General features: G+C 42.0%; 1 protein-coding gene across 1 annotated transcript in view; it reads right to left on the bottom strand.

The window, feature by feature from the left end:
• The window catches only part of LOC149182191 (ABC transporter A family member 7-like), a 299,560-nt gene that overhangs the window by 198,587 nt on the left and 78,233 nt on the right, over positions 1 to 22,740 (bottom strand). The window contains exons 5-6 of the mRNA XM_089416795.1: positions 22,531 to 22,656; positions 22,303 to 22,427 (exon numbers count right to left, since the gene is read on the bottom strand). Coding sequence (XP_089272921.1) covers positions 22,303 to 22,427; positions 22,531 to 22,656 — 251 coding nt within the window. The remainder of the gene's footprint in view (positions 1 to 22,302; positions 22,428 to 22,530; positions 22,657 to 22,740) is intronic.

Here is a 22,740-nt window from a genome sequence, read left to right as displayed (position 1 = left end):
ATTAAAAAAAAAAAAAAGTAATGAACCACAAGAACTGAGAAAATTATGCACATCCACCCAAATAAAGGACACCAATAGTTTTGGAAAAATGTCCCAGGAAAAACCCCAAAGGGAAAACAAATTCTGCAGATGAGGGCTTTAATTATTAAATTCTTCAGCAAAAATATTACAGCTGGTTTCCATAAAATGGAAAACCTCCAGCAAAATATTTCTAATCACTTCTGCAAGTCACTGTGACCTCTTGGAAGCAGTTCATCCCTCCAGAACAAATTCGGCATCCCTCTGAAGCTCGATTTGGCTCACACATGCAGCCTGGCAGATAAACTCGGCCTCCACTGGAAAATCTAACTTCAACTGGCAAATCAATCCTCTTGTGCAAATTGATCTCTCTTGCAAATTCTCCTTGCTATGGAACTTCTCCCTCTTTGAGTAATTCGCACTGCCTGCTAGGGTAATTCGCACCCCTTGCTAGAGTAATTCGCACCCCTTGCTGGAGCAATTCGCACCACTGAAAAATCAGCCTCTCTTTGTAGAAAAATCGATCTCCAATTCTCCATGGAAATCGCTATGACGAATCTCTCCAATAATCTTTGTTGAAACCCCTGTTGTTGATGTCCCATTGCTACCTCTGCGCCTTCGCTATCACTATAACTCTGTGTCTCGATGTGTTCTCCAAATGACCCATCGATCTCATCTTATAATCTCTCGTTAACGAATCAATGACCATGATCTAATCACAATCGATGGCTAAGATCATCTTGACCCCATCAAGTGACTTTTCTGGAAGTATTTAGAGGAAAATTGATTTACCCCAATTAAATATTGATTAATTAAGCTTATTTCCCCAAGCTAAACTTAGAAAAATCAATTATCAACTTTATTTAATCTAATCAAGGCCTTTTCTCTCGAAACCTTTTCTAGGCATTGGAGAAAATGTGTTCCCTAGCCTCATAGACACAATCTAAAACTAGAACACTTGTCTGAACTACACAAACTAATATACATTACCCACAAAACATCAATTTCGTGAATCAAATCCTCACAACCTAGTACCCTAAGGGTTGTGCGAGTACCTCCCAAGCTACACTTCTCAACAAATTTGTTGTTATGGCCATGGGAATGTGAACATGTTGGATCTTGGCTCTTGGTGACATTTTGGCCCAGCAATGTCTAATTCACTAGCACTAATAAACTACAAATTCAACCCTGCAAATTTAATTGCAACTCCTTTATTAGATCGGCCTTGCGATTTGAAGATACTTGTCTTACACAACAAACACCACGCTCTTTGCCTCAAGCTTGGCCTTTAACAATGATTAACATGGCCCACATGTGAGAATTTCTAAATAGAAATCCAACTGCAGTGACTGATATTATTTCTTCTACTTATTATTAGAAATAAGTTATTCACAGTGTTTCTACAGCAAATATCAAACTAAATTCTATTGTAGCCTTCACAATTAAAATAATGTGAAAAGTAAATGCAAGGAAAAATACTAGCACAAGTATAAGCACAATGACATAGTGAACTTTGGAAAATTGTCCCCGGAAAAACCCAATGTGGGAAAACTAGTGCAGCAGATGAGGATTTCTTTATCGATCTTCACCAAAAAATCTCATGTACAAGATAAACCAGTAGAATAGAAGAGCAATTTTTGTGAGAAATATTACAAATGATATTCTCACGCTTCTCAGCTAAATTTTGACTCTAGAGAGGACCTGCTGCCCCCTCTGCTTCTCACTGCGTCAGCTTCTGCGTCGGGACTACGCAGTCCTATCGTCAATCCCAGCGTCACAGCCTCAGCATTGTCCCTCCTCTGCTCTGCGTCTTCTTTCTGCTCCTACACCCCTGACTAATGTTGATGCCCTCTCTCCTTCTCACCTGCAACTCTCCCTCTGATTCGATTTCCTCTTCCCAAACTTCAACCAATGAGAAAATTGATCTTACTTGGGTAACTGAGTATATGCCCGGTGTGTTTTCCAAATGCCCATTGAAGTCCTTATAATCCTCCAGTTGAGTAATCGACAACCCAAATTAGATTCTAATCAATGGCTCAGATCATATTGACTTGATCCTCATCTTCTTCTAGAAGTTTCACACTCCCTCTTAGCGAGGAATGTGCTCTAGTAATGCAACCTGCTGAAGCATCACTCTGATTTTGTGACATCTCCCTATGTGTTGTTGATGTCTGATACCACTGTCCATCAACTACTGCACAAATGCTGCATTTGTACTGTTGTTGGCCCTACCACCGCCAACACTGCAACTCCCTATCATTCCCTGCCACTGCAACTGAGAACCCACCTGTTTCTGCTACTAAAACGGATTCTCTACCATACCCATCTGCTCTCTAAACTGAATGAACTTAGCTCTTCCTAGATCTTTTTGTGAGTACACTTGCTACCTAATTTCCTGTGGAGACATACTACAACTGCACTATCCCACGCTGAACACAATCTATGATAAAGTGACATCAGATATCAATGTGTTTCGATCGATCATGAAATATTGGATTCTTAGATAGTTCAATACAACTATGATTATCGCAAAAAATATTGGTCGCTTCCATCCTCTTCCTGAACAAACTCACAAGCAGTTTTCTAAGCCATATTGCTTCGCACGTAGTTGTGTTGGTCGCCATATATTCTGCTTTTGCTGAGCTCAGAGCTATCGACTTCTGCTTCCTACTGCAACAAGAGTTCATTCCTGATCCAACACTGAAGCAAATACATGGAGGTACTTTTCCAATCTACTGAACTACCTACCCACTCTGCATCTATGAATCCATTCAATCTGACGTCATCTCCTCGGGTGTATTTCAACCCATATCTGATTGTTCCACGCACATATCTAAAATTGTGTCTAGCTGTTGCCAATGCACCCTTTTCGGTTCCACCATGAACTAGCTAAGGGTGTTGATAGCAAAGTGAATGTTTGGCCTAGTGTTGACCAGATACATGAGCAACCCAATGAGTTGTCTGTACAAGGTGGGGTCCACCTCCTTGTCTCCTAATGCATCTATTTCCTTCCAGTTGGTGATCATGGGCGTAGCCATGGGTCGATAATTCTGCATTCTGAATCGCTTCAAAATCTCTGTAGCATATCCTCCTTGCCCAAGGAAGATATCCCCATTCTTCTGCCAAACTTCCAACCCTAGAAAATAATGCATCAACCCCATATCCTTCATGTCGAATTCTATTTCAAGATTCTTCTTGTAATCCTTTATGAGCCTAGATGATCCTGTTAAAAATAAGTGTTACACAGTAATTTGTCACTGACTCTGTAGTCCCTGATCCCGGACACTGCCAGTCCATGTTACGGACATCTGTGTTGTGTCATGTTGCCAACTATGTGTCATTACCTTCCTTGCAATCTCAGGAAGAGTATCTCAATTCATTATACCTAAAGAAGACCCTTTTTACCTAAGTTTCTGGGTCGTCGCGAATCAAAAGTTATCCCTCTCGCGAAGATGGTCAAGTTAACACTAGCCCTAGTGAAGTCTTCGCTCTGTCCCTATGTTGCACCCACGACGAGCCATATTTGGCAAGTTTTACAACAACTCGTCGAAACTTCGAAATGAAATTGCTTCATGGGCGGTCCTAGGGCTGGTTGTTGGGTCAATTGAACTCGCCTTTCTCCTTTGGGATAGTTGTTCCACCTTTTCTGCAACCTCGCTAAGAGATAAGCTCTTCCTTCCTTCTCTTATGGGACCTCTCCCTCCTATAAATATCTCCTCCATGAATGATATCAGCTAGCTTGGATGTAATTGGATGATAGCTATATGTATTTTGATAGTTTCAAGTTTCTAAGAGAGGAGTAGAGGTAGAGAGTGTTATTGGAGTGTGGAAGTAGCCTCATTTGTATTTTGATTTGAGAGATGTTTGAGTAGAGTTGGTTTGAGAGCTTTCTAGCATCAACCCTTTTGGACAGAAGAGAGAATCATATGTTCCCTTTAGAGACGGTTCACAAGCAAATGCTTATGGAGACATGCTGACAGGACCCTTCAAGGAGGCTTACGACGTCAAGGCTCGGTTGTAAGTTTTACTTTGATTTATATTAATACAAATCAATAGCTTGTTTCTTATATCGTGCGTTAAATTGTATGTCGATAGCTTGAGGTTCCTTGACTCTTCAAGTAGATTGTTTGGTCGTTTTCTATTGCGTTCGTGGTGTTTCTCTACATGTTGTTTTCAAGTATGAGCGACTAGAAAAATAAGAGCTAGAGCAACACGACGAGAACTTCATCGAACGTTGGATTGAAGGTAGGCCTTCATAACACCAACTTTCTAAGGAAATTTGCTTTGGTATTGTCTATGCAGTGACTAGACCCACTCTAGGGCTAGAGGGGTTGCCTCTGTCTGCAGAGGGAACCTACCTGTGTCACAAGTTGGCGACTATACTGGGGACTTGTCTTTTGACTTTTGTGTTGATTGGCTTTGTTGGTTTATTCTCTTCCTTATTGTTTGGGTAGCATACTTCATTCTGGAAGCTATTAGGCTACTTCTATAGCCTTCCCACCCTTCTGAGTGATAGATCTGGCCCTACTCCAGTCCAACTTTCATTTTTTTCTTTTGATTCTAGGTTGTCGATGTTTATTTCCTAACAGTCACGAAGTAGTCGCATCTGCACTGTCTTCTAGGTTGCACCTTTTACTGTACGGCACGGATAAATTGTCTAACAGTCACGACGAGGCCTGAAATTGGCTTGGTGCAGCTAACTGATGTACTTTAGCGATATCGCAAAGCGCTTGGTTAGGGAGGTGTGACGATTTGTTGTTGGCGCATGTTGCTAGTGTTTTACTTGCGATGATTCCTGTAAGTTTCAAATTTTGAGGTTTGTTTGGTTGATCGGCCAGTGTGTTTTGTCCTCAGAGCTTGTTTTTCTTCTCTTTGTTGTGTCAAAAGTGTTGGTTGTTAAGATTTTTGATTTTAGTTTTCAAGTCTTTTCAAATCCTCCCTCTTGAACAGTGTGACCTAAATACCCTAGGGTTTCTCCACTACTTGGTTTGCTTGGGTCACTCATTCATTGAGATCTTTAGACTCTGCTTGGTATAATCTCTCTCGTTGTTTGAGGCTTCTTCTTTTTCGTTGTTTGTCATCCTCTTGATTGGTGTGTAGCGTTTGGTCACCAGACTTCCTTGTCTTCTTCGTTCAGTCTCCTTCTTTTGCTTGGCATAAATCACTTTGCTTCCCAATCAATGAGATAGTTTTCCAGTTTTGTAAAAAAAGATTATTTCTTTAGTTTTGAGTCTTTGATTCATTTTTGCATGTAGTTGCTTATCATTTATTTGAAAAAATCAAAAAGTGCATTCATCTTGTATTAAGGTTTGAAAGACGATTTTTGCATTAGTAGATTCTTGAGATTAAGACATTGAAAAGCAAAAAGTGTGTTTCTCATTCTTTCTTGTTCGGATTGCTTGCAAGTTTGAGTAAATGGTAGAAGTGTCCTTTTTCTTTGATTGGTTTGCTTGTTTTCCATTCAGCTATTATGCATTGAACCTCTCACTCTTCCTTAGCTAGTTGTTCATCCAACGAGAATGGTCTTTTTGCTCATTTAGTTGCACTCTAGGAGTGTTAAAGACACATTCGTTAGGGTCTTAAAATCAAGACTTAATTCAAGATTAACTATTGAAATTTATTGAATGAACATAAAAACGCATTGGAACCTAACGCTCACACATCTAGAGGTCTAGGCTAGAGACGTGTTCCGGCGTCGTTAAACCTACTCCCTATTGTTTTCACTAAGATTGGGTGATTCCTCCTTTTGTGATACAATAGATGCTAGTATGGATTTGTGCTCCTGTACCGTCACATATATATTGGGAGACCCCACTAGGTTATCATCCTATTATCCATAGGACACTGAGTCTACCGCCTTACGAATCGTAACGCACCAAACACAGCATTCGGGAAGATTGACTACCGTGCGGGAAGTCCTTGTTCATTTCTTACCAAGGTGTATATGCAGTTTTACGATTTGTCTGGTAAACCTTTTGCCTAGAATTCCAGAGCAGTCACTTTCCCTCCTTTTCAACTCTTTAAAAGTAAAAGGATCATCCGAGCGCTTGTCCTTTTGAGCTCGTTTCCAATCGAAAGCGATAGAGTCACCTTTCGTCCTTTTCTCAACTCTTAAAAATGAAAAGGCAAAGTTTTGTTTCAGTGTTCTAAAACTAACTTCCCATGAAATATTCCTGGTAAAAGTTGACTTTCTTAGTAATTCTTTAGAGTTGATTCCAATGGCAACATTTCTGAAGTCTACCAGTCAAGGGTTCCCCTCGGAAGGGAATCCTAGTCCTTTTCCTTCCTTTGGAAACTCTAGTGCTCCTTATATGGCAACATTGTGCCTCCCTGGGTTAACCATTGGTTTACCTGTCTGGTTATTTTCAACCTCAGTGATCCCAAGTGTCTCAACTCCTACCCTGCCGTCTCTGTCATTCAATCCCGGCATGATGATTCTAAGGTTGGCCCCTCACCTTCTTCCCCTATTTCTTCACTTCCCTCTTCTACTTCGCCTGGTGAAAGTTTCAAATCTAGTAACCAGGAGGCTAAGAAGAAGAAGAAGAAGAAGACGAAGACGAAGAACTAAGCTAAGCAAGGGGTCGACCGTGCGACTGTCACTCCAGATGCACCTCCTATTGGCAAACCTTCGGATCCTCCACGGAAGGTCAAGTTCCCTTGCAGGTTGTGTACGGGTGACCATCTCCTCCAAGAATGTCCAGGCATTCCCAAAGTCTTAGAGGTATGGTCTCAAAATCCGGATCGACCCTCCTCATTGACCTCTGGAGATCATGTCAATGCTGCACTCTTGGCTAACAATGGTAAGAAGAAAGGGAAGATTAGATTTCCCTGTAGGTTATGTGAAGGAGAGCATCTTCTTCACCTTTGTCCTCTTATGGATAAAGCTTCCAAAGTTTTGGAAAACCTTACAGCTCCTCAACCCCAACTTCCTGTTGGCTATCAGAGGCTTTCTTCTAACCCTCCCTCGGTTGGTAAAGAGATTGACTTGGTTTCATCTCTTGCCCATCCTGCTCTTCCTAAGCCTGACTCTGTTGTGTCTATTCCCGACCAACCATTGGTCGGAAAGAGTGTCAACTTGGTTTCATCACCAATTGCTCACTCTGTCCTGGAAGAGTGTGGTGATCATACTGCTCATGTTCTTCTCGTCTCCTCGAATTCTCATGAATTGAAGAGTGACTCCCCCGCCCCAGTTGTTCAGGAGAGTCCTTCTTCTATTCCTGCAGAGCATGGGGGCAATCATATGATACCCCCACCAAGTAGTTATGTCGTTTCTTTCGATTGGAGTCACTTGACTGCTTTCCGCCTCCCATCTTATGTGCCTTTCCAGATCACAGTACAAGCCTATAATATGGTAGTACCTAGCACTCTATTAGATGAAGGTGCATCTGTTAGCATCATGTCTTCTACCACTTGGCAAGCGTTGGGTTCCCCACAGCTTGTGCCTGTCCCTCAAAATCTGTTTGCTTTCAACGGCGGAACCAGTCAACCCGTAGGGATCCCTCCAAAGTTCCCTATTACTTTGGGAGGAAAGACCGTCTATATAGACGTCATGGTCGTCCAAGGTTCATTAGATTTCAATCTTCTCCTTGGATATGACTATATTTATGTCATGGGAGCCCTTGTTTCTTCACTTTTCCGTGTGGTTTGTTTTCCGCACGAAGGAAGAATTGTGACTCTTGATCAATTGTCATTCATTAGTCACCAGATGTCTCCTTTGCAACCATCATCCCCTATCGGCTCTTGTTTGCAAGCAGTACCTTCCCCACCACAAGTCAATTATGTGGCTACCTGTTCCGTCTCCACATCTGCTGATGATCACACAGATGGTATAGTACATTATGTACTAGGGGCATTGGAACCCAATCTGTCTTCGGTACCAAATGACACGTATTCCTCCCGAAGCATGGTTCTTCCATCTAGTGAAAACCTCTTGGGAGCCATGTTCTCATATGGTCCATGAACAGTTGTCCGATGATAGTTTGTTCCTACATCAACCTTGTTAAAAAAATGAAACAAGGAGCTCGGAGCATAGTTCCTTGTCTTGTGTCAAGCTCGTTAAAAAATGAAACAAGGGCTATGAGGATAGTTCTTTTACTGTGTCAACCTCATCAAAAAATAAAACAACTCCCTTTTCCAAATCGACTCTTTGATTAAGATCTCGTAAAATCCCAGTCGAGTCTTTCCAGGATCTCGAAAGTGAACCTTCATTCCATCCACCTAGTTGAATGCAATGAAGCTTGGGGGGCATGTACCTCGATTTGAGTCATTATGTTGGGGGCATGCGAACTTATAGCAAGCATAGTTTTTCATTTCAAGCTTGTGTAAACATGAAACCGAATCCAAGCAGAGTTCTCCATGGTTCAAGCTTGTGTAAAAATGAACCCACACCCGATTTACATCTTGTGATTGTCGTTTTTATCAGCTAATTTCTGCTAGATGAGCCTTGGTTGTTTCATTCCATCGCCACCATCTCTTTGGCCGATCATATGCTTTCACTTGGTTGTTTTTCCTTTCCTGAGGGACCGCAGCGATGAGTGGTTTTATTAGCCAGCCTCTTGACCATTATGTGTTTTGAGCAGTTCCTCCATTACCGAAACCAGTTGCTCCCTTTTTATACCACTCGTTCCTCCAGGACGAGTCACCTTTAAGCTCTTTTCTGACTTGTAAAAAATGAAAAGATTGCAGAGTATTTTTCCCTTTTGACTCGTTAAAGAGAATAAAAATGGGAGGTCTGCTTTCAGCTCTTTTCCGACCCTTTAAAACCGAAAAGATCGTCGAGCTCTTGTCGCTTTGAACTCGTTAAAGGCTGCAAAGCGTCATCTACCCAGTATAAGTTTCACCCTTTTACGGGCTGGGATAGATTATTTACGAAAAACGTATACGTTGATCTATCATGGCCAATAGGTTCCCATGGATATTAATTTCTACCTTTTCAGATTCAAGGGACAAATTTACGAAAAGGGACCTTCAGAGTTTTCTTTTCCATGTATTTTCAAACTCTCTAAACATGAAAAAGACTCCAAGTTTTACCTATGTCAGACTCATTAAAACCTAACGACATTGGACTTGTCACCATGACGAGATCGAGCTTCTCCTTCCTAGGGCTCGTTAAAAATCACTAGGTCGAATTCGTCCGAAGGATGAACTTACATTACAAGCATATGCTATCCCCTTCAAGCTTGTGTTTCAAAAATAATTGGGTACTCGCCAGAAATGGTGGGGAAAAATTTGGAAACGTTCTGTTGATTGTATTAGTTATTATGGCAGCTTGTCGCTCTTGGACATCGACACTCTTCTACTTCGTTTCGGGTTGGGATATCCTCATTCTATCGTTGGCCTTCTGGGTTTTAAGTTATTCATTTTGCCTCATTCCATCTGATCCCTGCTGCATCGTCATGACCTTTGATCCCTTGGTACCAAAATGCTGCCAAATTCCGGAGTCGTGTCGTCAATATGTTCAAGAGCTTAATCCTTCTGCAGTTTGTAGCCTTACACACCTTCCTCAGATTCTCTGTCTCATTCACAATCATCTTGTTCCTTTGTCTCGCGTCGATCATGTGAGAAACATTAAGGCCCTCCTTTGACCGGTCACTTCTTGTTGACTTCAACTCATTATCCGGGAAGTTGACCTAGAGACTCCTTTCTGGTACCTTAGAGCTTGCATACCTCAATGGAAGGTTCTTCGAATTCGACGACAGGCTTGCATCATTGGTCTTCGATCAAGTGATTTCACAAGTGTTTGAATCCATATCATTCTTCACACTTTGTGGATTGTACTAGCAGTACCTTGAGAACCATTGACATTACTGGTGGTCTCTCTCGCACTTGTTAACGGTTCACATCATTGGCTAGCAATCAAGTGACTTTCTAGTGTGCTCGACTTCAACACATCTATTCGCATATTAGAAATTGTACAAATGGTTAGGTTGGGATTCAAGACCCTGGGCTCAGATTACACAAGTCCAGGTTTCGTGGATTGATCTATACATAACTCTTTTGATTGGATTGCTGCGACCATAACTGAGTCTTTTTTGTGGTCTTTCTAATTGGATGGTTGCGTCCATACCACAAACCATTTATGTTTATCTTATGGATGGTTGCGCCCATGCCTTGTGCACATGTATTTCCTTTCACTATGTATTCATGTATCAGAGATATCAATTGTACTTGCGTCTACAGGTTCTCCACGAGGACGTTCTGTTTCGGTTATGGATTCGTAAAGCATTTCACCCCTCCCACTCTCTCGGCCTTCATGCTTTAGGGGGCATCTGTTACACAGTAATTTGTCACCGACTCTGCATTCCCTGATCCCGGATATTGCCAGTCCATGTTACTGACATCTGTGTTGTGTCATGTTGCCAACTATGTGTCATTACCTTCCTTGCAATCTCAGGAAGAGTGTCTCAATTCATTATCCCTGAAGAAGACCCTTTTTACCTAAGTTTCTGGGTCATCGCGAGTCAGAAGTTATCCCTCTCACAAAGATGGTCAAGTTAACACTAGCCCTAGCGAAGTCTTCGCTCTGTCCCTATGTTGCACCCACGACGAGCCAGATTTGGCAAGTTTTTCAACAACTCGTCAAAACTTTGAGATGAAATTGCTTCATGGGCGGTCCTAGGGCTGGTTGTTGGGTCAGTTGAGCTCGCCTTTCTCCTCTGGGATAGTTGTTCCACCTTTTGTGCAACCTCCCTAAGAGATAAGCTCTTCCTTCCTTCTCTTATGGGACCTCTCCCTCCTATAAATATCTCCTCCATGAATGATATCAGCTAGCTTGGATGTAACTGGATGATAGCTAGATGTAATTTGATAGTTTCAAGTTTCTAAGAGAGGAGTAGAGGTAGAGAGTGTTATTGGAGTGTGGAAGTAGCCTCATTTGTATTTTGATTTGAGAGATGTTTGAGTAGAGTTGGCTTGAGAGCTTTCTAGCATCAACCCTTTTGGACAGAAGAGAGAGTCATATGTTCCCTTGGGAGACAGTTCACAAGTAAATGCTTACGGAGACATGCCAACAGGACCCTTCAAGGAGGCTTACGACATCAAGGCTCGGTTGTAAGTTTTACTTTGATTTATATTAATACAAATCAATAGCTTGTTTCCTATATCGTGCATTAAATTGTATGTCGATAGCTTGAGGTTCCTTGACTCTTCAAGTAGATTGTTTGGTCGTTTTCTATTGCGTTTGTGGTGTTTCTCTACATGTTGTTTTCAAGTATGAGCGACTAGAAGAATAAGAGCTAGAGCAACACGACAAGGACTTCATCGAACATCGGATTGAAGGTAGGTCTTCATAACACCAACTTTCTAAGGAAATTTGCTTTGGTATTGTCTGTGCAGTGACTAGACCCACTCTAGGGCTAGAGGGTCTTCTTAGATAAAAAGCTTCTTCTTCAGGGATAATGAATTGAGACACTCTTCCTGAGATTGCAAGGAAGGTAATGACACATAGTTGGCAACATGGCAAAGCGCAGACGTCAGTAACATGGACTGGCAGTATCCGAGATCAGGGACTGCAGAGTCAGTGACAAATTATTGTGTAACAAGAAGTCATCCACATATAATACCAGAATAAGTGGCTCATTCTCCACCATTAGATAGTAGAGATTGGGATCAGCGTCACTCTTAACGAATCCCAACTGCTGCAAGTAACTATAAATCTGCCCATACCGTGCTCTGGGTGTCTGCTTGAACCCATACAGGGCTTTCTTTAACCTACATACATGAGTTCTCTTTTCATCAGTTTCAAAGCCTTCGGGTTGTTCTATATACACCTCTTCTTCTATCACCTCATTCAAGAATGTTGCCTTGACATCCATCTGGTGAATGTCCCATCCCATTTAAGCTGCTAGGGATATAATGGATCTGATAGAGATATATCTAGCTACTGGGCGAAGGTCTCCTCATAGTCTATTCCTTTCTTTTGTGCATACCCCTTAGCCACGAACCTAGCCTTGTACTTTTCTGTGTTGGCATTTGCAACATACTTGATCTTGTAGATCCACCTTGATCCTACAACTGATCTATCCTCTAGTCTAGGTACCACTTCCCAGACATCATTTATCATGATAGAACTATACTCTTCTACCATCGCATCCACCCAAACTTGGTGGTGTACGGCTTCCTGAAAGCTGGAGGCTTCTTCAACCTTTGTTACCAAGGCTTGGTACATGTCAAGTTGTCTACGGTGTACGTTGCATCTTCTCGGTTCAAGGAGCTCCGACAAACTCCTCTTCGTCCCTCATCATCTGTCGCATGAGTATCCCGCTGTTGGTTCTACCACTAGTGGTGGGAGGCTCAATCAAGTCCCCCTCCTGTTCCTGCTGTTCCATCTGCTGAGAACTGCTTAGATTTCCTACTTCTAAGGAAATACTGGTGCTGGTCACTGTGCTCGATCCAAGTGTCTGTCCTCCTTGATGCACCTGATGTTGTTGAACTAATGGAACATCTACTGATTGACCTTCTGCTAGCATCTCTCGAGATTTCCTGAAAGCTCTATCCTTCATGAACTTTACATCTCGTCTTACTACAAGCTTCCTGCTGCTAGGAATGTACATTCTGTATGCCTTCGAAGTCTCACCATATCTTACGAGGTACCCCTTTTCTGCAGTCTGATCCAGTTTACTACGTTTCTCATCTGGAATGTGACAATATGCCACACTTCTAAATATCTTGAGATGACTCACCTTCGGCTTCTTCCCTGTGACGACACCTTCAGGCATTTTCTTCCCCAATGCGCTATGTGGAGTTCTATTCTGGATATACATTGTTGTGTTGCAAGCCTCTGCCCATTGTTAATTTCTGGTAGCGTTGGATGTGCTCTAAGTCTCAAATTTTGCATGCAGGCTTGGGCACATGTATTCCAAAGAAACCAGAAAGCGTTTTGGGAAATTCCACCCAGAAACAGTTTTATTAAAATAATTAATTATTTTTAAAGAGACCCTATGTCTAAACTTAGGAAAATAAAATAATTAAAGGGTATTAATATAAACTGTCGGTGTAACTTCTAGAAGAAGATGAGGATCAAGCAGAAATGATCTTAGCCATTGATTAGCTTCTAATCTGGGTCGTTGAATGTCAACAAGGAGATTATTTAAGGAGGCTTGAGGGTCACTTGTAAGAACACACAAAGTTCAGAAGTTCGATTTTCTAAAGTAGAGCAGCTGCCGAGAGAATTTCGATAGTGAGCTTGTGCAGTGAGGGGCAAGGATAATTTGGTTGGAGAATCTTCTCCTCAGCCAAAATACGCAGCAGAGAGGCAAAGAGACACAAGGAGGAGGCAACACAGGACCTAGGGGGGTTGACGCTAAGCCAAAAGAGCTCACGCAAAGGTAGCATAGTCCTCCCAGCAAAAGTCTGAAATTTGCAGGAGGGTTTGACGTCTGAGCTAGGAGGGTTGACGTCAGAGCTCCGAGAGAGCAAATAGACCCAGCGCAGAACCTAGAGGTTGACACAAGGCCCACGCAAGGTCAGCGTAGAGATAGTCGGGGACACGTTGGTTCAACTGCCAGATCAGCCAAGACTTGTCGGGTAGAGTGAGGTAATGTCACAGATTTCTTCTGTCAGTTTATTTCTCTGTAACTAGATTGTCGAGAGGGCATCCAGAGTTGTATTCAGAAAATTACTGCATAATAATAAAAACCCTCAGAGTTGTTGCACCGGTTTTCCCGCGATGGGTTTTTCCGGAGACATTTGTCCAAAACATAGTGTCACTTGTGTGTATTTTTCTCTATTGTTCAGTTCTTGTTTTGGGCAAATTAATTAATTAAGTGAAGGTTGTAGTTGTATTATCTTCGATATTTGTTGTAGGAAGCAGTAAATAATTTGTTTCAGTAATTAACAAATAGGAGAAGTTTAATCAGTTGATGCAGTAGTTGATTCGGGTGGGATTCTCAAATTTTCACATGGTATCATAGCATTGCAGCTAAAGCAAGAATAACAGCGCCAAAAAACCAGCACTGAGCAGAAGTCGAAAATGCTGCAGCAAGCAGCAGTTCGAAACCCTAGAGGGTTTGTGCAGTCCTAGTCGAAGGGCTGAGTTTCGAAGGCAATATCTCTCTAAGTGAGTCGACAAAGAGAAGGGTTACCAAATCGAGATCTTGTCGTGGCAGAGGGAGCAGCGTTGAAGCCTCAGCGTGAGGAGAAGCTAGTAGGACGCAGTGTTTTCTGCTGGTCATTCTGCTGGGCAAAAAGACGTTAGAAGAGAAGGAAGAAGCACGACTGAGAGAATTTCTTCCTCAGTAAGACTTCCCACCAAGAAGTTCGTTTTCTTGTTCGCTGAGCAGCAGCAATAAGAACTAGAGGATATTTTCGACATTTGTGGCAGAGATGGCAACCAGTGGATTGAGGGATCAGGATAGGTTGGACGGAGCATCCAACTATGTCATCTGGAAGGCTAGAATGTCATTCCTTCTAGATGAGCATGCCCTCAAGACATATGTCGACAACGTGGTGGTTGTGCCTGCAGATGCAGATCCGTTGAAGAAGTATCGAGCTGAGATGGCGAAGGCGAAAAGAATGATCCTCGACGGAGTGAAGGATCATGTGGTCTGTCACATCACTAGCAGAGGGACTACTAAGGAGATGTGGGACGCATTGTCTACGTTGTATCAGGGATCTTCCGAGCAGCAGAAGATGTACTTGGAGAAAAAGCTAAGATTTGCTCAGATGTAGAAGGGGAAGCATGTGGATCCATTCCTCACGAAGCTTCAGGAGACCCGTGATGAGTTATCTGTTGTGGGGTCTACACCTCAAGACTCAGAGTTGGTTAGACTGGCCCTCAATTCTGTCTCAGATGAGTGGCAAGTCTTTGTCCAGAGTATCCTAGGCAGGGTGGCTTTGCCGAATTAGGATGAGATGTGGGCAGCTCTCAAAGAAGAGGCGTTGAAGAGAGACTTGGTCAAGTGCAAGCTTGACGGAAGCAGCAGCAGTGCGTCGAAGCCCAAGGAGGAGGATAATGCAGCCCTCGCAATGAAGGGGCCGCAAGAGCAGCGGAGACGTTTGAAGGATGTCTTGAAGATAAAGTGCTTCAGGTGTGGTGAGATGGGTCACTATGCTACTCAGTGTCCTCTCAGGAAGAAGGACAAGGATGAGAAGCACGATCCGAAGGTTGTGCTTGCAAAGATCGAGGAGGAGTTCGCCATGACAACCAAGATACCTCCAGGAGGTTGGTGGGCTGATTTGGAGGTGTAGTTCGAAGGAGATACAGATGGGCAGGATCCTTGAGGAACCCACCTCTCAAATCAATTCCTTGCTACGGGAGCCCAATCAGAAGTAGTAGGATGGACTAGTGTCAGATGGTGTCGAGGAGTGTCAGAGAGACAGTTGCAGTGGCTAGGAGTGCCAAAGACTTAACAGCGCAGAGGAGAGTTGGTCGCAGTGCCGATGGAACAGAGCAGAGGTCAGCAGCAGCGTAGAAGATTCAGAGGGTCAGGGCAGAGACTAGTAGCATTCAGGCTCCAGCGTTCACATGGTATCATACTGAACACAATTAGTTCAGTGATTTGGGATGTTTTTCCGTTGCTAATGGAGTAGCAGCAACAAGTTGCACTGCAAAGGCAGTTGGTAGTGGCAGTGCCAGCGGCAGCACAGATGCAAAAATTCAGAGGGAGTTGTAGTACGAATGCAGTGTTGACAGTGGCAAGGTCAGCAGCAGTACAGATGCAGCATTTGCGGAGTGGTTGGTGGACAACATGTCAGACATCAAGGGCGCAGAGGGAGATGTTATGAAGTCAAGGTGATGCTTCAGTGGGAGGCATTGCTAAAGCACACTCCTCGCTAAGAGGGAGTGTTGATTTCTAGTAGCATCGAATGTGCTCTAAGTCTCAAATTTTGCAAGGAGGCTTGGGCACATGTATTCCAAAGAACCTAGAAATTGTTTTGGGAAATTCCATCAGGAATAGTTTTATTAAAATAATGAATTACTTTTAAAGAGACCCTAAGTCTAAACTTAGGAAACTAAAATAATTAAAGGGTATTAATATAAATTGTGCCTGTAACTTCTAGAAGAAGACGAGGATCAAGCAGAAATGATCTTAGCCCTTGATTAGCTTGTAATATGGGTTGTTGAATGTCAACGAGGAGATTATTTAAGGAGGCTTGAGGGTCACTTGGAAGAACATACAGAGAGTTCAGAAGTTCGATTTTCTGAATCAGAGCAGTTGCAAGGAGAATTTCGATAGTGAGCTTGTGCAGTGAGAGGCAGGGTTAATTTGGTTGGAGAATCTTCTCCTGAGCCAGAATACGCAACAGAGAGGCAGAGAGACACCAAGATGAGGCAGCGCAGGACCCAGGGGGGTTGATGCTGAGCCAGAAGGGCTCACGCAGAGGCAACCAATCCTCCTAGCAGAAGTCCAAAATTTGCAGGAGGGTTTGACATTTGCGCCGGGAGGGTTGACGTCTAAGCCGGGAGGGTTGACGTTAGAGCTCTGAGAGAACAAATAGACCCAGCGCAAAGCAGACACAGAGCCTAGAGGCTAACGCAGGGCCCACACAGGGGCAGCGCAAAGATAGCCAAGGACACGTTGGTTCAGCTATCAGATCAGCCGGGACTTGCCGAGTAGAGTGAGGTAATCTCACAAATTTCTTCTGCCCGTTTATTTCTTTATAACTAGATTTCGGGAGGGAATCCAGCGTTGTATTCAGAAAATTACTGCATAATAATAAAAACCCTCAAAGATGTTGCACCAATTTTCCCACATTAGGTTTTTCAGGGGACATTTGTCCAAAAAAATACTGTGTCACTTGTGTGTATTTTTCTCTTTTGTTTTGTTCTTATTTTGGGCATATGATTTAAAGCTGCAGTGTGTTAGCTTCAATATTTTCTATAGGAAGCAGTAAATAATTTGTTTCAGAAATTAACAAATAAGAGAAGTTTAATCAGTTGTTGCAGTAGTTGATTTGTGTGGGATTCTCGAATTTTCACACCCATAAGAATCTAGGCAAGTCTTGGTCATACAACATAGCTTTGCCGCCTCAACAATAGTTCTATTCTTTCGCTCTGGTACTCCATTCTGCTCTGGATTATATGGAGTTGTCCATTCTCTTTTCATGCCCTCCTTTGCGCAGAAATATGTGAAGTCTTTATCTGTATACTCTCCACCATTATCTGAACACAATACCTTTATCTTTTTCCCTGTCATGTTCTCCACGTGAGCCTTAAACTCTTTGAAGCGATTAAAGACCTCATCCTTGGTCTTTAAGAAATAGATTCAGGTTTTTCTAGAGTGATCATCAATAAAGGTGACGAAGTATTCGCCACCACTAAGAGCTCTTGTGGACATTAGGCCATAAATATCTGAGTGTATCAATCCCAACACGCCTTCTACTCTGTTGTTACTTCTGGAAAAAGTTGCTTTAGCGTACTTTCCTAGTACAAATCCTCTGCCTACATCATCATGCTCAGTACTAAGGATTGGAACTCCTATAACAATCTCTTTGAGCATCCTCAGTGCTCCATGGTGTAAGTGTCCCATGCGTCTGTGCCACTATTCATTCAGTTCCATTTCACCATTATGATTGCTACCTATCAGTGCCATTGGAGACTCGAGCTGCAATCTATACAGTCTGTTGCTTCGAGCTCCAATTTGTCTCTTCTTCTTCCATCTTGGATGTTTGACGTATACTTTCCTTCCAATGAAGTATACATCATATCCCTTGTCCTGTAATTGGGACACTGAAATCAGATTCATTCCTAACCCAGGCACATGCAGAACATTAGTGGCTCGGATGTTGGTTCCTACTTCCGTCTGAAATGCTATGGTGCCTCTCCCTACTGGAGTACACTTCGTTCTGTTTCCCATAGTAATCTGGAAGTCCATTTGCTCTTCTTGATAGCTCGAGAAATATTCTCGTACTCCAGTCATATGCGCTGAAACCCCATTATCAATATACCAAACATCTGCTGACGCTAAACTTGACAAGCATGTGAATTGTTCTTCCAATCTAGAAGATAATTCAGAGACATCTTGATTTTTCATCCTTCTTTGTGTTATTTTTCCTATTGATTTATGACGCTTTTCTGTCCCAACAACTGCTACAGAAAAATTGTGTCTTCATTTGAAGACTACTCTGCACTGAAGCTTCTGCGCTGCTCCCTTTGTCACTAGCAACAATGTTGCATGAAGCGGGGACGCGGAAGCGTCATTTTCCAAAAATCTAGGAAGCGAAGCGTTTGCGGAAGTGTCTGCTATATATATATATATATATATATATATATATATATATAGATATAGATATATATATATATATATATATATATATATTTGCATTTATACTCAAAACAAACATCCCAAATACCAAATTAGTTGTAGAAGACATGAAAACATGCATATTTTTGCATAAATCAAGATAGATATGGCATCCATGATTCCATTGTAGTTACTAGTATGTACATCAACCATCTATATTCTAGCGATTACAACCATACATCAAATTTTTAAGCATATTATAAAACATAAAACATTTAAGCATATTATAAAACATAAAACATAGAGCATATTATGATTTATCTAGCAAGTGAGCAACTGTCAACATTTGTCATGTCCAAAATTCAAATAATAATGTTTACAAAATATGTCACTAGTCACCGCCAAGACAAAAAAGGTTCAAAATTCAAATTCACAAGCCTACAAGTCTAATGAGTAATCTATGACAAAAGTAGTAAATTGTGAATATATCTACTAATCTCTCCTCCTTCCACCACAAAGAGAACGTGGCGGCGGGCCTCCACGTGGTGGCAATGAAGAAGATGGTGCATGTGGAAGGTGTGGCAATGGCACTGGCACTAATGAAGAAGAACCCCCTGTTGTTGGTGTTGAACCATGGAACCTAGGAACCAAGGGACCAGATGGGGGTGGGGGTGGCATAATAGCATATCAACACGATCATCATCATCCTGGAATCGCTCAAAAAATTCATGGAAAAAAAAACACTATTTAACAAAAAAATTAAAAACATGAATTAGAGAAATGCTTTATAAGGAAAATTCATACCACAATGGACATACCTGGATAAGAGCATCCTCTAATTGCTCTAATCGCAACACTCCATCCTCCAAATTGGGCTCCTCTGGATTCTTGTCCCAAATCAACAGGTCTTTATTAGACTTTGCATCTTCACAATAATGGGACAACAATCGCAAGTTGTAATGAACATAAACCAAGCTCTCTGCCCGGTCTAAACTCAACCTGTTCCTTTTAACACTGTGGATGAAAGAATAAGAGCTCCAACACCTCTCTGCAGAAGAAGTGTTTACCACCTGTGATAGCACCCACAATGCCAAAGTCTGTAGAAGTGGAGCAGCCCCTCCATGCATGTTCCACCACTCAAGAGAAGAAAAAGTCTCTCGATCTCTAATTGCATGCATGCTCCCAAATGGACCAGTGTTAAGCGTATAGTTGCTCAACTGTCTCCGTACCAATGCAGCCTCCTCCTCATCAGGGATTAATTTACTCAATGCAGCCATATATTTTTTGTGAACCTCTTGATCTTGGTGTGGTTTTCTCCTGCTCCCCCCCCCCCCAAGTGTTGGTGTTGAAAGCCATGATGGATGATAGTATTTAGGTGTCAAAACATATGTTAATGCATGCAATGGAACATTTAGTATTTCCCATCGGTTTTCCACCTCTGCACAAATATAATTGTACAAGTTGATATCTCTAGAGGCTTTATTCCCTTCATTCCTCACCCTAACCTCACCCTAACCCAAGGTGGACCCACCCCCTTTATGCCAAGTCAGCTAAAATTAAAAAAAAAAAAAAAAAAAATCGCATTTCTTCCCTTCGCGCGGTGCTTTTTCGGAATTGTACGGAACCATACGGGAAGCATACGCTTCGCCCTCCGAAGCGCCACACTTCGTACGGCTGAAGTGCCATACAAAGCGCGCTTCGGAGGAAACCTTCGGAAATTTCCAGGAAGCGTCCAAAACAGGTGGAACTGCGCTTCCGAATTTTGGAGTCGCACTTCCGGGGACGCTTCCTATACGAATCCGTACGAGACGCGCTTCGAGCCTTAGAACCAGGGGGGGACGCTTCCTGCAACATTGACTGGCAACCTTCGATTATGAAATCTTCCTCTCTATCAACTCTCTCAGAAAGAGATTTTCCGATGAAAATTTTGCCCTCTTAGACTAGACTACACAATTCCTCTAGGGATTCGATTTTCTGCCTATGCAAAAATTTTGAATTCCCTTCTTCTCTTCACGCTGGCTCTTCTGGTCTGCACTCCTGCTTAACTTAGCTCTAATACCATGTGAGAATTTCTAAGTAGAAATCCAACTGCAGTGACTGATATTATTTCTTCTACTTATTGTTAGAAATAAGTTATTCTCATGTACAAATACAACTAGCAGAATAGAAAAGGAATTTCTGTGAGAAATATTATAGATGATATTCTCACGCTTCTCAGCAAAATTCCGACTTTGGAGAGGACCTGCTGCCCCCTCTGCGTCTCGTTGCGTCAGCTTCTGCATAGGGATTGTGCAGTCCCAGCGTCCCAGCCTCAGTGTTGTCCCTCCTTTGCTCTACGTCTTCTTTCTGCTCCTTTACCCCTGACTGATACTAATGCCCTCACTCCTTCTCACCTGCAACTCTCCCTCTGATTCGATTTCCTCTTCCCAAACTTCGACCAGTGAGAAAATCGATCTTACTTGGGTAATTGAGTATCTGCCCAGTGTGTTTTCCAAATGTCCATCGAAGTCCTTCTTATAATCCTCCAGTTGAGTAATCAACGGCCCAGATTAGATTCTAATCAATGGCTCATATTATATTGACTTGATCCTCGTTTTCGTCTAGAAGTTTCACCCACAGTTTCATTAATACCCTTTAATTATTTTAATTTCCTAAGTTTAGACTTAGGCATTGATTAAAAATAATTAATTATTTTAATAAAACTGTCTCCGGATAGAATTTCCCAAAACAATTTCTATGTATTGTGGAATACATGTGTCCAAGCCTCCCTACAAATTTTGAGGCTTAGAGCACATCCGATGCTACCATAAATCAACACCACAAAGATTAACGTGACACCCTAGGGCCTCTCAGCCCACAATAAAAATCAATTCAACCCTTGGGACAAATGCCCCAACTTGGCCCTCTGAGATGAGCAGGTTCTATTCAGCACTGTCACAAACTCGGCATGAAGTAATTCTCTTGGCCCACAAAGATTAACTAAGCTCAAAGATATTTCAACCTCTAGCAAGTGATAAACTCAACCTTGCAGTTACTGAGAAAACACTCTAATAACTCAGCCCAAGTATGATATCCATTCTTTTTGCAATACTTCAAATTCTTCCAGGATACATCATTCGTCCTCTTCACAAATTAGAAACAGCCACAAACACCTACAATAATTCTTCAATTAAGCACTGATGAGACACCTGGTTGGCTCCTTGTTATTCCTGCAAATAAATTCAACAAATTAACCCAGTGACGAATCTGAGTGATCCCTTCAAATGACTAGCTAGGGTGCATCTTGCAACACCGAAACTAGTTGTGATCCCTAGGGAAGATAGTATCATTCCCGAAGAAGATCAACACTCAGGGACACAAACCCTCACATAAAGCTTCAAGAGCCCAAGAAAAACAATTCACCAAATATCCAATCACCTCCCCTCCAATGAGCCCCTACCTTTCTTTTATTGAGATGGTTATCCGAATACCATGGGTCATTCGAATACCACGGGTCCTTTTCTTCTTTTGATAAAGTGACTTTTATAATGTTCTTTTCCATAAGTCACCCTTTTAATTAATTCATTCCTTGCGATTTCACAATTTATTTCAATCTGTAGCCTACGGAAATGGCTAGGCTACTAGGATGGTCTCTGCTGTTAATGTCCGAAAAAAGGGGCATGGCATCCTTTCTGTTTTCTGGCCTCTCCATTGGAGGGCAGTTCTCAGTGATTCTACTTTCTGAAACACTGCCTTTCAGACTTTTTGGTCCATATTTAGATCGACAACTCTCCCTTTTCTCTGGTCTCATCAACATAAATATACTCTTGAAGATAGCATGTTTAGTGATGGCCATTTAGTGTCTCATAGGCTCTTCAATGAACAAGAATTCAAATTGCTAATAAAGGCCATGTTCGTAGAAGTATATTTCGGCCCTGACTATGGGACCCCGTCTAATATATCAGATTTTGTGGGCTGGGGTTGGAAGAGGGTAAAAATATCTCAACAGTACATGATGCATTTCTGTAATTTGATAAATAAGACTCAGTTTTTGCACTGAAAAAAAACATTAACTATGTACTCTGAAATGTTATCCTACTATTCAGCATCTACAGTGACCAACCAGATTCATAGACCGTGGTATCCGCAGCAGTGCATATGGCGCATTATCAGTCCCATTACTAAATGTTGAATTATACCCGACAGTCACATTGAAGTTCTTTGTGTTTGAGTTCATGAAATCATAAGCTGCAAACACGTAGCTAGAACAATTAAATAATTGAAGTGATACAAACTAACGCAGAGAAAATCCAAAATTAGATGACATGCAGCTTAAGTAAATTTGACTTACCAGCAACAAATTCATTGATTTTCCTAGCAGCATTTCCTTTATAATAACCTTCAAACAGTTCTTTGTTTAAAACTGAGGAATTATCACGCCATAGTGCTTGACTTTCCACACATTGGAACTCTGCATCTGCAACAAAAATATTATAAAAACTTAAAAGCCTATGAAAATCCAGGATGGCAGAAATCTTAAGCCACAAAGAAGGCAACAAAA

Source organism: Pinus tabuliformis, chromosome 3_2 (genome assembly GCF_031772625.1).
Source record: "Pinus tabuliformis cultivar Carrire ecotype Pingquan chromosome 3_2, CPIR1, whole genome shotgun sequence".
In the NCBI taxonomy this organism is placed as follows: Eukaryota; Viridiplantae; Streptophyta; class Pinopsida; order Pinales; family Pinaceae; genus Pinus; species Pinus tabuliformis.
Note: the sequence above shows the minus strand (reverse complement) of the source record. Positions and strands in the feature narration are given on the sequence as shown.